General features: G+C 44.3%; 1 protein-coding gene across 1 annotated transcript; it reads right to left on the bottom strand.

Annotated features, from left to right (window-relative positions):
• Window positions 1-568: 568 nt before the first annotated feature.
• On the bottom strand, window positions 569-1,576 carry LOC101682879 (olfactory receptor 10X1). The gene is given in 1 exon segment (XM_013047451.2): window positions 569-1,576. A coding segment is annotated over 1 exon segment (1,008 nt).
• Window positions 1,577-14,565: the final 12,989 nt, after the last annotated feature.

Raw genomic sequence — 14,565 nt, 5'->3', positions numbered from 1 at the left:
GGGATGCTGTCTCCCTCTCTCTCTACCTCTCCTCCCCTTCATGCTCGCTCTCTCTCTCTAATAAATAAATAAAATGTTTAAAAAAAAATCCTTCAGTCATCAGTATGGCAGTGGACTTAACAAATGGAAGTATCAATCCAGATATGCACAAGGAGACAGTTGATGATTTCTACATAGTGTGTCACCTACTAGAAATGGCCTATCTCCTAGGAGGCACAGTCCAATGTCTCACAGTGTTTCCAAGAAAAATTCCTCATCTCTTGAATCTTTAGATATTTTTAAGCATCTCTTAGTGTTGTGGTCATAAAGGTTGTTTTTCTCTTCTACAATCTTGCTTTGCCCCATCCATCAGTGGAAGGCTGACTGGCAGAAGCCGAGGGTCTTTACAAGAGCCAGTAGAAGTAGAAGTAGTTGAACAACTTTCTTAACAAACTAAGTAAAAATTTGTGATGCTTAAGTTCCCACACTCAGTCTATGGATTCCTCCATGACAACTCGAAAAAGGCAAATGCCCCAGGCTTCTCCTGATGTCACAGGATAAATGCGTACTGACATCAGGGGACAGTCACTCACGTAGCATTAATCCAAAATTGTTTTTTCAAGAATCTCCTCTTTCCAAGCACCTTTCTTAGGGCATTCTTCATGTCCTTATTCCTGAGGCTGAAAATTAGAGGACTGAGGAAAGGGGTAATGACCGTGTAAGGGACGGCCATGAGCGTGTCGTCCCCTCCTGAAGCTTCTGGCTTCAGATAGACAATGGCTGCAAACCCAAAGTGGACAAGGACCACTGTGAGATGCGAGGCACAGGTAGAGAAGGCCTTCTGCTTGCCCTCGGCTGACGGGATCCTGAAGACAGTGGAAAGAATGAACATGTAAGTGATGATGATGAGCAGGAACGTGCCTATCAGGCCAGACACGGAGATCACTGTCACAACGGACCCCGTGAGGTCGCTGTCTAGACAGGACAGCCTCACCACTGCTCGCATGTGGCAGAAGAAATGTCTGACAAGGTTGGGGCTGCAGAAGGAGCCCCTGAATATCAGCGCAGTCTCTATCAGAGAGATAAGGAAGCCTCCAGCCCAAGCAGAGGCCACAAGTCGTCCACACCCCATGTTGGTCATAAGCAGTGGATATCTGAGAGGGTTGCAGATGGCCAGAAAGCGATCATATCCCATCAAGGTCAGGATGATGCAATTGGTGCCACCAAGTCCCAAGAAGAAACACATCTGCAAGCCACACCCCGTGACTGAGATGCCTCTGTTCCCAGTCAGCAGATCTGCCAGCATCTTGGGGATGATGGTCAGCGTGTAGCAGGTCTCGGAGAAAGAGAGGGCACCAAGGAAGAGGTACATGGGGATGTGGAGAGATCTGTCCACCCAAGTGAGACCCATGATGGCCAGGTTACCTGTGAGGGTGAGAAGGTAGAGGCCAAGAAAGACCAGGAAGAGGAACATCTGCACATGTGGGTACACGGAGAAGCCAATAAGAATGAATTCTCCCACGACTGTCTGGTTGACCTTCATTGTTTCCGTGTCTGAAATCTAAAAGAAAGAACAAATAAATACTCCATTCTCCATGATTCTTTGAAAATTATGTTGTGACGAAGACAGATGATCAGCGTTATAATTACTAACTGATTTTTCATTTAGTTCAGCAAAATACCCTGTGTATATAGGTTATATGTTTTCCTAATTTTTAACCCACTTGTTACATCTTTGTTCAGTGATCAATCCTTGATCACTTATTGGGTGACAGACACACCTTCAGGCTTATTTTTTAGAATGACTTTACTGGCTGGTAATATAATGAGGGGAAAAATATTCTGATTGGTATCCAGATAAAGGAAATTCAGGTGCATTAGGTGAGCCAGATTTGATCAGATTCTGAATTTTTAAAAAAAAATAAAATAAAAACCCTACCAAGTAGTTAATACGCAGTCAGAGTCTGACAGAGCAACTTCCACATATAACATTGTGAATATCTAATGAGTGAAGGTTGATAATTTTTTGTTAGGAAATTGGGGACCACTTTTGGACAACAGCTTATAATTGTAAGGAGCCCAAAGTCATGATCTCTTCTTGGAGAAGAATTTAGGTCCTGAAAGTGAAGAACACATTCCCTCCCCTTGCTCTGAGGAGAGGGAAGATCGTGATACTCCAGGACCCTTCAGATGAAAAGTGACCAATAGAGTACATGGATGCTATTGATAAACAGACCCTTTACACAAGCACAGTGCAGGTAGCAGCTGAAAATTTGCCCACTTCTTCAATGCCAACCCTGGCATCTGAAAAAGATAAATTCTAGAGATTCTGTGAATTCATCAATCATTCTGCATCTGATTTAATCTCAGATTAAACTTCTACAACATGCCGTCTTTCCCTATATTTAATGCTATACTGAGCTGCTGATTTTCCTTTCCTTCACGTCAACATATTTAATAACTAGCACCGGTAGGGTCTGCATTTTGCCAAATTCCTTGTAATGTTTATTGGTTTTATTCTTGACAATGAAAATGTGAAGCACATGGCACGGCTGTGACGTGTGTATGGAAGCTGTGGTTTTTGTGTTTTAGAAATAAGATAGTTGTGTCTATGAAGTGGCATGTTTGGAGCTGGAATCCACCTGTTTTGAGTTTAATTGTGTATTCTTTCCATTGATCAATGTCTCTTCCTTGAGGAAAGAGGCTATCAGTCACAGATTTCTGTATTTCTCACAGCGCTAACAAAATGCATTACGAAAGTAATGGCTCCCAGTATGTGTTGTATGGATAGGTTAGTTATCCAAAAAGCTGTGGAATCTATAAACAGTTTCCCTTTTACTTTGTTATTCAGCACTGTGGAGCGTGAGGAGCACACAGCTAGACAGACTTCCCACTCTTAATTAGATTTTGTTCAGGCAAAGATTAAGTCTTCTGTCAGCAGCATCGAGCTTGGTCACTGACAGTCAAAACAGGCAATAAGGAAATGGTCTAAGTTATAATTATACACTTTAACAAGCACAAATAAATATAAATAAAATAAATATGTAATTATAAATTTTATCATCAAAGGCTACAAAAACAACTCATGGCCCGATGGACTCTCCTCAGAGATCTCCTGCTGCTTCTGTCCTCTTAGACCTGATGAGGCTTGATTTCGTTTTTGGCCACGCGAGAATCATGGGTCTAATCTTTCTCACCACGCTTTCTCCTTTCCTGTTTCCCACTTTCTCTCACTGCATCCACACCTGCTATCTATGGGCAATTATCTTCCCAAAAGGAAACTAGAGCATTCTTTTTTTTTTTTTTTTTTTGTCTTCCTGCCTTAGGCAATTATATTAGAAGGGGACAGTGTCTAAACGATCCGTGGGCTTCCTTCGCATGAGGTACGTTAAGCAAGACTTAGGCCTCCTTAACATCCAAATTTAAGATCTCCACACCCACACTTGAAGCTCGTAGTTCTATTTTCCCCTGCAAACGGCCTTCTCACGCCCTTTGGACTGTCTCAGACGACTTTGTCCTCTCCCAGAAGTACGAGGTCCTCCTCACCCTTCTGCTCACGGCTGAGACCTTGTGAACAATCCCTCCCTCAGGAGAGCACGGACGTCTCCCAGTTCTCTCGACTCTCCACAGGAATTCTGAAGAAGAGCCATCAGATTGTGGAATGAAAAGATGAATAACTAAGTACCCCAAAGTGGCGTAAGGGGCAGAAGAGAAGAGCAAAACAAGTTGTTTTTCGTACCTGGCATCCTCAGTGCAGACCTCACGGCTCATTTTTCCTTTCTTTTGTTTTCTTTCTGTCTTTCTCTCTCTCTCTTTCTTTCCTTCTTTTTTTTTTAAAGATTGATTTATTTACTTGAAAAGAGAGAGAGAGAACAGGATGGTGGGGGAGCAGTGCAGGGAGAGGCAGAGGGAGAGTCTTAAGCAGTCTCTGTGAGGAGCATGGAGCCTGATGTGGGGCTTGATCTCACAACCCCGAGATCGTGACCTTGAGATCATGACTTGAGCCCAAACCGAGAGTCAGATGCTTAATTGACTCTGAGACCCAGGTGTCCTTCAAGCTCTTTCTAACATACCGATTGCAGAACAGCCTGATTCCCATGATATGCCACATTCCCTCCTCAACAGCCCAAAGGGCTTGGGTTCAAATCCATCATTAAATTCGGGAGCATTTTGAACATGCAAAGAATCAGCAATTCATGTCCCAAGACAGATGGTCCCTTACCTAGTTCTTACCTAATGGTGCGCTCAGTGCCTACTTGGTGAAGCTCCGGTGTTGGAGGGTGACTTCCAGAATCTCCACTACTCTGACGTATTCTGAATGCCTGTGTGTGTAGGGGTGAGGGAATCATACACCTCACCCTTACCTGTTTCTGAAGTTATCCCTAAATCGACTTGTGTCAAATTTAGTTTGGGATATGGATCCACTGACAAAAGAAATGCACACCCTTTCCGAAGTCCCAGAGAAATGCAATTTGAAGAAAATGCAGAGACAATTAATTGTGGGAAAATCAGAGTCCAAGAGTCTCCTACCTCGTGTGCTTTATCAGGGCCCTAGGGCTAGCTCAGTGCTGGGCTTATCCTCTTCCACGATGGTCTTCACATGGCTGGAAACCTGCTTTGCTCTTTGCTCAGAAGAGACAGAGATCTGCTTCCTACACAATCATTGATTGAACAGGCTACATTTTTCACCTCGTCAGTGTTAGTTTAGTGACCTTGGAAGTCCATGAAGCTTCTGGGTCTAAGGTTGGGGAGTGAGGAAAAGGCCCCGATTCTGTGCAAGCGTTGGTGTCCTGTGGCCCAGAGCCTCCGACATGAGTTGTGAGGCTGGGCGGCATGACCTGTGTCTACCACTCGCCCAATCCCAGTGGTTAAGAACCTTCTCTTCCACCAGTTTAGGATGTTGCCTGATCATTACGAGGACCCGAGGCTCCTCCGCTCTGGAGGTTTGGCTCTGGTTAGGAGACCCTCGGGGATTCCTCTCTCCTTTCATCAGAGGAAGCAGGAGAACTTTCTTACTTGAGTTTGTAATTTTCTCTCATTAGTTACAGGGCTTTGTGGAACACGTGCTAGTAAAACTCTGCTGGGAATCTCTGGGGATTTAAAACTTGCAGAGTTCATGTTCTATCCTTGTTAATTCGCAAGTTTTGTTTTGGCAGAGAAAGGAGGGAGGCCCATCCCTGGCGTCTCCCTGCCCCGACACTCTCACCCTCTCATCACCAGCCCCTGTCCTGGGCATTTGGGAAGCGCTCCCAGTGTTTGAAGATGAGGCTGAGAAGGAATGGGCTCTTCTTACAAGGAATTTGCACCTTGATGGAGGAAAGAAGATGGAGGTACACTGTGTGTGCCGAGGGCTGAAAGTGCTCAGACAAGACGGGACATATTGGAGCCGAGTGGTCCCAGGAGGGAAAGACCAGGAAATAAGAAGGCTGGTATCATGTATTGTCATAGTCCAGTGCTTGCAACTATGTAACGACACAAAATTGATCAAATAAATATATTTCAAAAGAATAATTTGCATATATGTGTATTGTGTATATATATATATAATGGCAATGAGATTTTTTTTTAAAAAAGCTTATTTGGGGCGCCTGGGTGGCTCAGTGGGTTAAGCCGCTGCCTTCGGCTCAGGTCATGATCTCAGGGTCCTGGGATCGAGTCCCGTATCGGGCTCTCTGCTCAGCAGGGAGCCTGCTTCCTCCTCTCTCTCTCTCTCTCTCTGCCTGCCTCTCTGCTACTTGTGATCTCTCTCTGTCAAATAAATAAATAAAATCTTTTAAAAAAATAAATAAATAAATAAATAAAATAAAAAAGCTTATTTATTTCAGGGCCCCTGGGTGGCTCAGTGGTTAAGCCTCTGCCTTCGGCTCAGGTCATGGTCTCAGGGTCCCTGGATCTAGCCCCACATCAGGCTCTTTGCTCAGCAGGGAGCCTGCTTTCTCCTCTCTCTCTGCCTGCCTCTCTGGCTACTTGTGATCTCTGTCTGTCAAATAAATAAATAAATAAATAAATAAATATCTTAATTAAAAAAAAAAAGAAGAAGATTAGCCATGTTAGTGTTGGTGAGGATTGGAAGAAGTGTAACATGTATGCTATTGTTGCAAATGTAAAAGCTAGAACATAGTTCACAATTTTGGAAAGTAGTTTACAGATTCCCTAAATGTTTGATCTATTTGAGTCCCAGGCAAATGGTCTATATCCATGTTTCTCAGCACTCCCCTCTAAATACACCTACAAAGCCTGGAAATAACAATCCTAAGCATGACTCGGAAAGGTGAGGCAGAGACGATGGACTGGCCCAGGCAAAGGCAAAATGAAAACATTAATAAATACATAATCAATAAATAATAAACACAAGCTAAGGCTGTTCTCTCTGGCAAAGAACCAAGAAAGGGGAAGTCCAGTAGGGACGTAGTAGGGAGACCTAAAACCAGTGACAGTGGACGCCCTGATCTGCCTGGTCCTGCGGTGTCAGCCCCCTCCGCTCCCCCACACCATCCACCCACAGCAGCATTGCCAGCAGAGCCTGGGGGGGGCGACCTGCCGTCCACCTCACACCAGGGAAAGCCATATCCTGAGCCACAAGACAAACCACAAGAATTTTTTTAAGCGTTTCATTCCAGTTAGCTAGCATACAGTTTTCTTCGAGTTTCAGGTGTCGACTGCGGTAATTGTACGCTTGCAGACTCTACCCCATGGTCCCCACAAGGACAGGCCTCCATCCCCATCCCCTCTTCAGCTGCCAGAAGTTTCAAGGGACGGGAACCCTACAGAGCACATGTGGTTCTCTCACCACCATGGGATCAAGCTAGAAGTCAAGGACAGAAAGTCTATAAACACGTGGAAAGGAAACAATATTAAGCAGTCCACCCGGGATTACAACATGCCCGTGTGTGGGATGCGGCGAAGCGTCTGAGAGGAGGGCAGTCCCTAATAGGGAATTGAATTCCTGTCTCGAGAACCCAGAAAAACATAACAAAATTCATCCCCAAGTTCATTTATAGGCTTGACGCAGTCCTTTCCAAATCCCAGAAAGGTATATATAGATAGAAAGATATATAGAGATAGATAGATAGATCTACATAGATATAGATATACATGTCTACATAGATATCTATCTATAGATAAACATCTAAATCTATAGATACACATCTGTAGATATGCATCTATATCTATAGATAGATAGATAGATAGATATCTATATCTAGATATATCTATCTTCTCTGCAAATACAAATCTTCTCTATATATCTAGATAGATCTACTTAGATCTAGATATCTATCTGGGATTTGGAAAAGACTGCATCAATAGAGATAGAGATAGATAGATATCTATCTCTATCTATCTCTATCTATCTCTATTTTATTTTATTTATTTTTGTAGAGAAGGACAAACATTTTAATTTACACGGAAAGGAACAAGTTCAGGAACACCTGTAACTCTCTTCCAAAAGAAGAGTCGAGCGGAAATCACTGCATCCAGCGGGAACACCCACCGCAGACCTGCGTTCATCAAGACGCGGTGATACGGGCCGAAGCCGCGGAGGAGCCCGACTCCGCTTCGTGGTGTTCTGGCGGCCGTGAAACCTTCCCACTCCCACCTCCTGCCCTCCTGGCACACAGCTGGGCAAGCTGATGGACAAGCCTGCCGCTCTGTCCTGGGGCGCCTGCGGGAGGTGCCAACCAGGCCCCCACGCCTGCGGGAGGTGCCAACCAGGAGGTGTTTGATGGGTCACCTTACCATACTTCTTGGTAACAAAAATGTCTATAGGTTGATTCTTTTAAAGTGTTTTTATCGTCCATTCTGAATGACAGCCTTGCTGGATCAAGTGGGCTTGGCTCCATGTGCTTCTCCCTGAATGCCTGAATACATCTTGCGAGACTGTGGACTCTGGGAAACACACCGAGGCTTTCAGAGGGGAGGGGTGTGGGGGTTGGGTGAGCTCAGTGATGGGGATTCAGGAGGGCATGGACTGCTTGGAGCACTGCGTGTTATGCGCAATGAATCACGGAACCCTACGTCAAAAATAACGATGTGCTGAATGATGACTAAGATAATATAATAAAAAAAATCTTATTAAATGTGAAAATTAGAATTTTAATGTAAAATTATCTCTGAGTAACAGTAGTGCTTTAAAAATTACCTTATATATCAATGAATAATATTTCTTTTTGCTAAAATGAGCTCAGGATCACCTTTACTCCAAAAAAAGTTTGCTTTTTTGTTTGTTTGTTTTTAAGAAAAGCAGGGCTACTCAAGCTTTTAAAATTCCTTTTAAGTTATAGTTCATTAGTAGCCGAATGGTCTATCATCAAAAGGTATTTTTAATAATTTAATGGAGAATGAATTTATCAGTTCTTTTTTTCTACTTTCTCAAAAACAGTGATACAGAATCTATTCCTGGAAAGGACTTGAAAAAATATTCTTTGTCTATCACGAGCATGCAATTTTTCAGTTTCTGAGAAGTTTATCGTAATAGGGTTTTCTAGTTGTCACAAAATGATGGCCAACTATGATCATTTATCTGTTATTTATAAACACATTGCCTAAGTTTATCTATTCGGAAGTATGGGGGAAATAAAAACACTCTGGATCTCAGTCACCTGGTCGATAGATTTTCATTAAAATCCTCTTAGCCTCTCACATGCTTTGGCTGTCTATCTTTTTTTTTTTTTTAATTTTTTATTTTTTATAAACATATATTTTTATCCCCAGGGGTACAGGTCTGGGAATCGCCAGGTTTACACACTTCACAGCACTCACCAAAGCACATACCCTCCCCAATGTCCATAATCCCAACCCCCTCCCCCCAGCAACCCTCAGTTTGTTTTGTGAGATTAAGAGTCACTTATGGGGGGTGCCTGGGCAGCTCAGTGGGTTAAGCCTCTGCCTTCGGCTCAGGTCATGATCCCAGGGTCCTGGGATGGAGCCCCGCATCGGGCTCTCTGCTCGGCGGGGAGCCTGCTTCCTCCTCTCTCTCCCTCTGCCTCTCTGCTGACCGGTGATCTCTGTCTGTCAAATAAAAGGATAAAATCTTTAAAAAAAAAAAAAAAAGAGTCACTTATGGTTTGTCCCCCTCCCGATCCCATCTTGTTTCATGGATTCTTCTTCTACCCACTTTTTTTTATCCCTCAATTTACCTAACTTTGAAAAGGCGGGAGTTAAGATTTCATTCCTTGGATTTACTTATTTTATTTAAATTCAGTGAGTTGACATATCATGCACCGTTGGTTTTAGAGGTAGAGCTCAATGACGCGTCAGCTGCAAACAGCACCCAGTATCAGACACCACTGCCCTCCTGAATGCCCGTCCCCCAGTCACCCCATCCCCCCACCGCCCTTCCAGCCTCCCCCAGTGTGTCTCCTACAGTTCGGAGTCTCTCAGGGTTTGTCTCCCTCTCTGATTTCGTCATATTTTTTTTCATTCATTCGATTTAGGAAACTTAGTGATACAACCTAACTGACTATAGGACTTTCACTTCCAGATGCCAGAGTAGAAGGACCTTCCCGTGCCTCCTGCCTCCTGTAACTGAAAACGCTGGACATTATACATAAAGCACACCGAAGTATCCCAACGCTGGGAAGGACAAGAATAACTGCGCCTTTGGGGCCCAAGGAACAGTACGGTGACCAGTTCTCTGGGTTTTCTTGTTGCCTTGTACTTCCCAGTCCTGGAGCTGCTGAAGTAGACAGCCTGGAAACACCAATCAGACCCCCCCAACCCCCAAAAAAGAAACAAACAAGCAACCAACACCCTTACTGCTGATTTTGTTGACCTTTTCTATTGTTTTTCTAGTCTTTATTTGTTTCTGCTCCCATTTTGTAATTTCCTTCTCCCTGCTCTCTTTGGGTTTTGTGTGTTCTCCATCTTCTAGTTCTGTCGGGTGTGAAGTTAGGTCGTCTGTTCAAGATCTTTCTTTTCCCTTAGTGTGGGTTATTTATCATCATCAACCTTCCTCTTAGAAGTGCTCTTGCTGCGCCTCCTCAGTTTTGTCATGGCGTCTGTGGCAAGATAGGTTTTTATTTCTCTTTTGAGTTCTTTTCTGACCACTTGGTTGTTCAGGAGTGTGTTTTAAATTTGTATTTCCATAATTAGTCAAGTCTGAGTTCGAGACCTGAAACATCTCCATCACTTCAAGAAGTTCTTTCGTGCCCTTATCCAGTCAGGGCTGAGGGGACCACGAGCGAAGTGATTTTCTCAAACGTTATACAACGTTCCTGTTCTTTAAATTCATAAATGGAAACAAATTCTAAGAGCTGTGTTGCTTGTGGCTTCTTTTACTCAAGGGAATGCTTTTAAGAATTTCCATGGGATTACACGTTTATTCCTTTTTGTTTCAGGATATTGTTTAGTATTCCCATGGTCATGGTCATTTGGGCTGTTTCTAAGTTTTTCATAATTACAGATTAAACAGCTAAAACATTTATCCAAGTCTCCGTGTGGCCACATGCCTACTCTCTCTCTGTTCAGCTTTGTACAAATTGGCTTTTCTTTCAAAGTTGCTCTGCCATTTCGCTCTGCCATCTGCTCTTTGATAAGCACATGTTTAATTTTTATGGTTTGATTGATCAATTTTTTATGCCTATGCATTTTTGTCTCCTGCCTAAAAATATTTTTTCGCCTTCCCCAAGGTAATGAAGACATTTTCTGTGTATTCTTTTAGTTGTTTTGTCTTTTCAGACATTTCGGTCTACACCTCATCTGGGATAATTTCTGTATACGGAATGCAGTGAGGTCTACGTTTTTATTTTTGTTTTGCACTTTTTTCTTACCCCGAAATTCAGTCATTCCCGTACCATCGGTTGGAAAGACTTTCCTTTCCTCATTGATTTGCAAGGCAACCTTACGGAAACTGATGGTACTGGATACAGATGTAACTGTTTCTGGACTTTGTATTTTTTATCGATCTATATACCCACCTTTTTGCTGGTAGCAGTTTTTGTCATTATTGTTACTTTAGAGTGATTTTGAGTTCAGGTGTTTAATTCCTATGATTGTTTAGATCTTTTCATTTCCAAATGATGTCTAGAATTAGCTTCCCAATTTCTACACACATCCTGTTGGAGTTTTTTTTTAATAAAGGTACATTGAATCTATAGATAAGTTTGGGAAATCAAAATTACAATATTGAGTCTTTTTATCCATGAAATTTAATGTATTAAATTTACTTAGATTTATTTTAATCTTATCTCTTAATGTTTAGAATTTTAAAGTATAGGGTACTTCCTCATTTTTTTAAAAATTTAATTCTAAGTGTTGATTTTAAGCATCTGTGTTTTGATACTATTAAAATAAAATGTAATTTCTTATTTTTTGCAACTAATATGAAGAAAAACAGGGGCGCCTGTGTGGCTCAGTGGGTTAAAGCCTCGGGTCTTGATCTCAGGGTCCTGGGATCGAGCCCCACATCGGACTTTCTGCTCCGCAGGGGAGCCTACTTCCTCCTCTCTCTCTCTGCCTGCCTCTCTGCCTACTTGTGATCTCTGTCTGTCAAATAAATAAATAAAATCTTAAAAAAAAAAAAAAACAATTAACTTGAGAACTTGCTAAATGTACTTATTAGGTTTGTAGACCTTCTGTAGATTTAGTAAGATTTTCTCAGTATACCGTCATGTCGTTTGCAAATGAAGAGTTTCATCATCCTTTTCAAATCATTAGATCTTTTATATATTTTTCTCACATTATTACACTGGTTTGAACCTCCAGTACAATGTTGTATAGAGTAGCCAGAGTGCTTATTCTAGGGAAAAGAGTTCAATATTTCACAAAGAGGTATGATAGTGGCTTTAATTTTAAATAGAAACAGAGTTTTTTAAAAAAATCAATGGATATTGATTTTTACCAATAATTTTTACACAAATATTGAGATGAGTAGATTACATTTCTTCACTTATTTGACTGATTTGGTGAATTATGTTAACATTTTCAAATAGTAAATTAGTTCTGCATTCTTGGAATAAATCCCCTTTGTTATGAAATATTATTATTATTATTTACATATTGCTGGAATATAGATTTTTCATGAAATAGGCTCAAGAACATGTTGGAGATGACAGAAGAAAGGACTGATGACAGGAAATAAATCCATAGAAATAAGTTGATCCGAAGAAGAAAAAAAGTTAAAATGAATCAATTCCGTGAGATTTTCCAGACAATATCAAGTAGTCCAATGATTAGAATATCAGAAGGAAATGAAGAGATAAAGAGAAAAATAAAGATAAAGAAGAAAATATTTTAAGAAATAATAGCTGGAGATTTCCCGTACATGGTGGAAGACAATAACGTACAAAGTCACGATGTTCAACAAATCACACGGAGGAAACGTACAAAAGCATGTGCCCACCCAGCATCCTCCAACTGATGCCAGCCGCGGGCAAGGGGAACGCCTGGGAACAGGAGGCATCCGAGCCGGCCCGGGGAGCAACGCGACACCATTCGGGCATCGGAAGGTCGGGGGACAGAGACTCAGTAAGTGGCATGAGGGAAGATGAAGAGACGTACTTGTTATTCCGGAAAACTAAATTCCACAAGTAAAGGCAAAGTGAAGGCATTTTCAGGTAAAGAAACATGAAGACCGCGGCCGCGAGCACGTGCTTTAGGAAGCACCGAGGGAGGGCGGACGGGAAGGCGACCCGAGGGACCTGGATGCGCAGGAGCGCGCCAAGCACACGGCGGGACACGGAAGACGGAGCTGAGCGCGGTGAGCGTGGGGTTAAGCAGAGAAGAGTGTACGCTCGTACACTAGTATTCTCCGAATTTCCCTAAAAAAGGCCCATATGCTTGTTTGAACATCCTGACGACGCTGTTAGTGACCGCCAGTAAACGCGGCTCTGCCGTTGCGACTTTCCTGCGTTTTGCAGGAAACCATTCAGAACTCCGCTGCCGGAGAGGGGGTGACGTTCACCAAGCGTGCTGGGACCGAGACCAGCAGGGGAAACCGCGCGCCGGGGACCCCTCGGAAGCCGGCAGTCGCGCTGCGGGGAGACCCGCGTCCAGGGCTCCGCGGCTCTCGGACGGACGCGGGTCCCCACGCGCGGCGCGCAGTTCAGAGACGCGGGGCTGAGTCCCCGTCTTCGCTCCTTCTCCCCACCCCCGTGTTTGCTCTCTCTCCCCCCAAAATAAATAATCTTAAAAAATATATAAAATACAAACATGCGTCTGAAAGAAGCGCAGTGGACAGACGAGGACGTGGGCAGAGGGTGAGGCTGAGGGAGGAGCGCGCAGGGGTGCGGCTGAGGGAGGAGCGCGCAGGGGTGCGGCTGAGGGAGGAGCGCGCTCTCGGGTGTGGACGTGACCGTGTGGGCCTTCGAAACCGGGCGCGCCCTGGAAAGGGTCGTCTCCGCTCTTGAGACAAAAGCAGGGAAGGCGAATCCCTGTGTTCCTACTGAACACCTCACCAGGAGACTCTAAAACCATGAATCTGAGCTCTGCGACCTGGGGACGGGGGTGTGTGTGTGGGGGGTCGGGTCACTTAAACTCTATGAGGCTCTGTTTCCTCTACTATAAAATGCAATGGTTCACCCTTTTTTTTTTTTTTTTGAAAGGCTATGTTTATTATTTTATTTTATTTTGTTTTGTTTTATTTATTTTTTTCTTTTATTAATTTTTTATTTTTTATAAGGATATATTTTTTATCCCCAGGGGTACAGGTCTGTGAATCACCAGGTTTACACACTTCACAGCACTCACCAAAGCACATACCCTCCCCAATGTCCATAACCCCACCCCCTTCTCCCAAACCTGGTTCACCCTTTTTAAACCAGGTTATTTGAAGTTCTCAAGCAGATTTAACATGTGAAAAGAGCGAATATAATACTTAGGACATAATGGGATTATTGTTTACATCAGATCGCAGCATCTCTTTCCCCGCAGGAGTTCTCCGCGGTACCAACAGTCGGAAGTGTGTCCTGAGACAGCGCCCCGGGGACTGGGGCCCCTCCGAGACAGAGGCTGCTCCACGGAAGCAGAGAGGACTCGCCCCGTGGGGCCACAGGGGCGGAGGCTGTCTCGGGCTCACCTGGGAGCATCCCTTGTGCTCAGAGAAGCCTCTGAGACGGGTCTCGGGGCTCTTCCCCTGCAGGCAGGGCTGCGCCGAGGCGTCTGGGGCCGGGCTGCTGAGAAGCGGGGCTCTGCTCTCCTCCCCGTGAGCCTCGTCGGGTGAGTGGAGGCTCCCCTTGCCGAGCCTCCCTTGCTGGGTCTCCCAGCCGCCGCAGGGCCTCGCCTGGACTCGCACGGAAGAGGCTCCGCGGAGGGCGGCAGAGATACGGGACTGTGACAGAGCTCCGTGTTCACGGGTACCGAGGCCCACGGTGTCAGAGGGTGGTCGTTGTTTGGGGGCTGGACTGTTGGATTAGGAGTCGGCACTTGCTCTCTGGTCCCGTCTCTGTCCCCTGACCCAGAAAATAATATCCCACAGGCTGCCGCGCGTCCTGTTCCAACAGGGTGCGTCCGTGCCCACGTGTATTCTTACGTGGGTGCCTGTAGGATGTCGGTATGAACGGGAGTCCGGTGCACCTTCTGCGTGTTGATGTGCTGTCTCGGAAGGCAGGTGTTGGTAAGGCGCCTGATGGACTTGTGGATGATGGACAC

Source organism: Mustela putorius, unplaced genomic scaffold, assembly GCF_011764305.1.
Source record: "Mustela putorius furo isolate JIRA1106 unplaced genomic scaffold, ASM1176430v1.1 tig00000997_pilon_pilon_pilon, whole genome shotgun sequence".
In the NCBI taxonomy this organism is placed as follows: Eukaryota; Metazoa; Chordata; class Mammalia; order Carnivora; family Mustelidae; genus Mustela; species Mustela putorius.
Note: the sequence above shows the minus strand (reverse complement) of the source record. Positions and strands in the feature narration are given on the sequence as shown.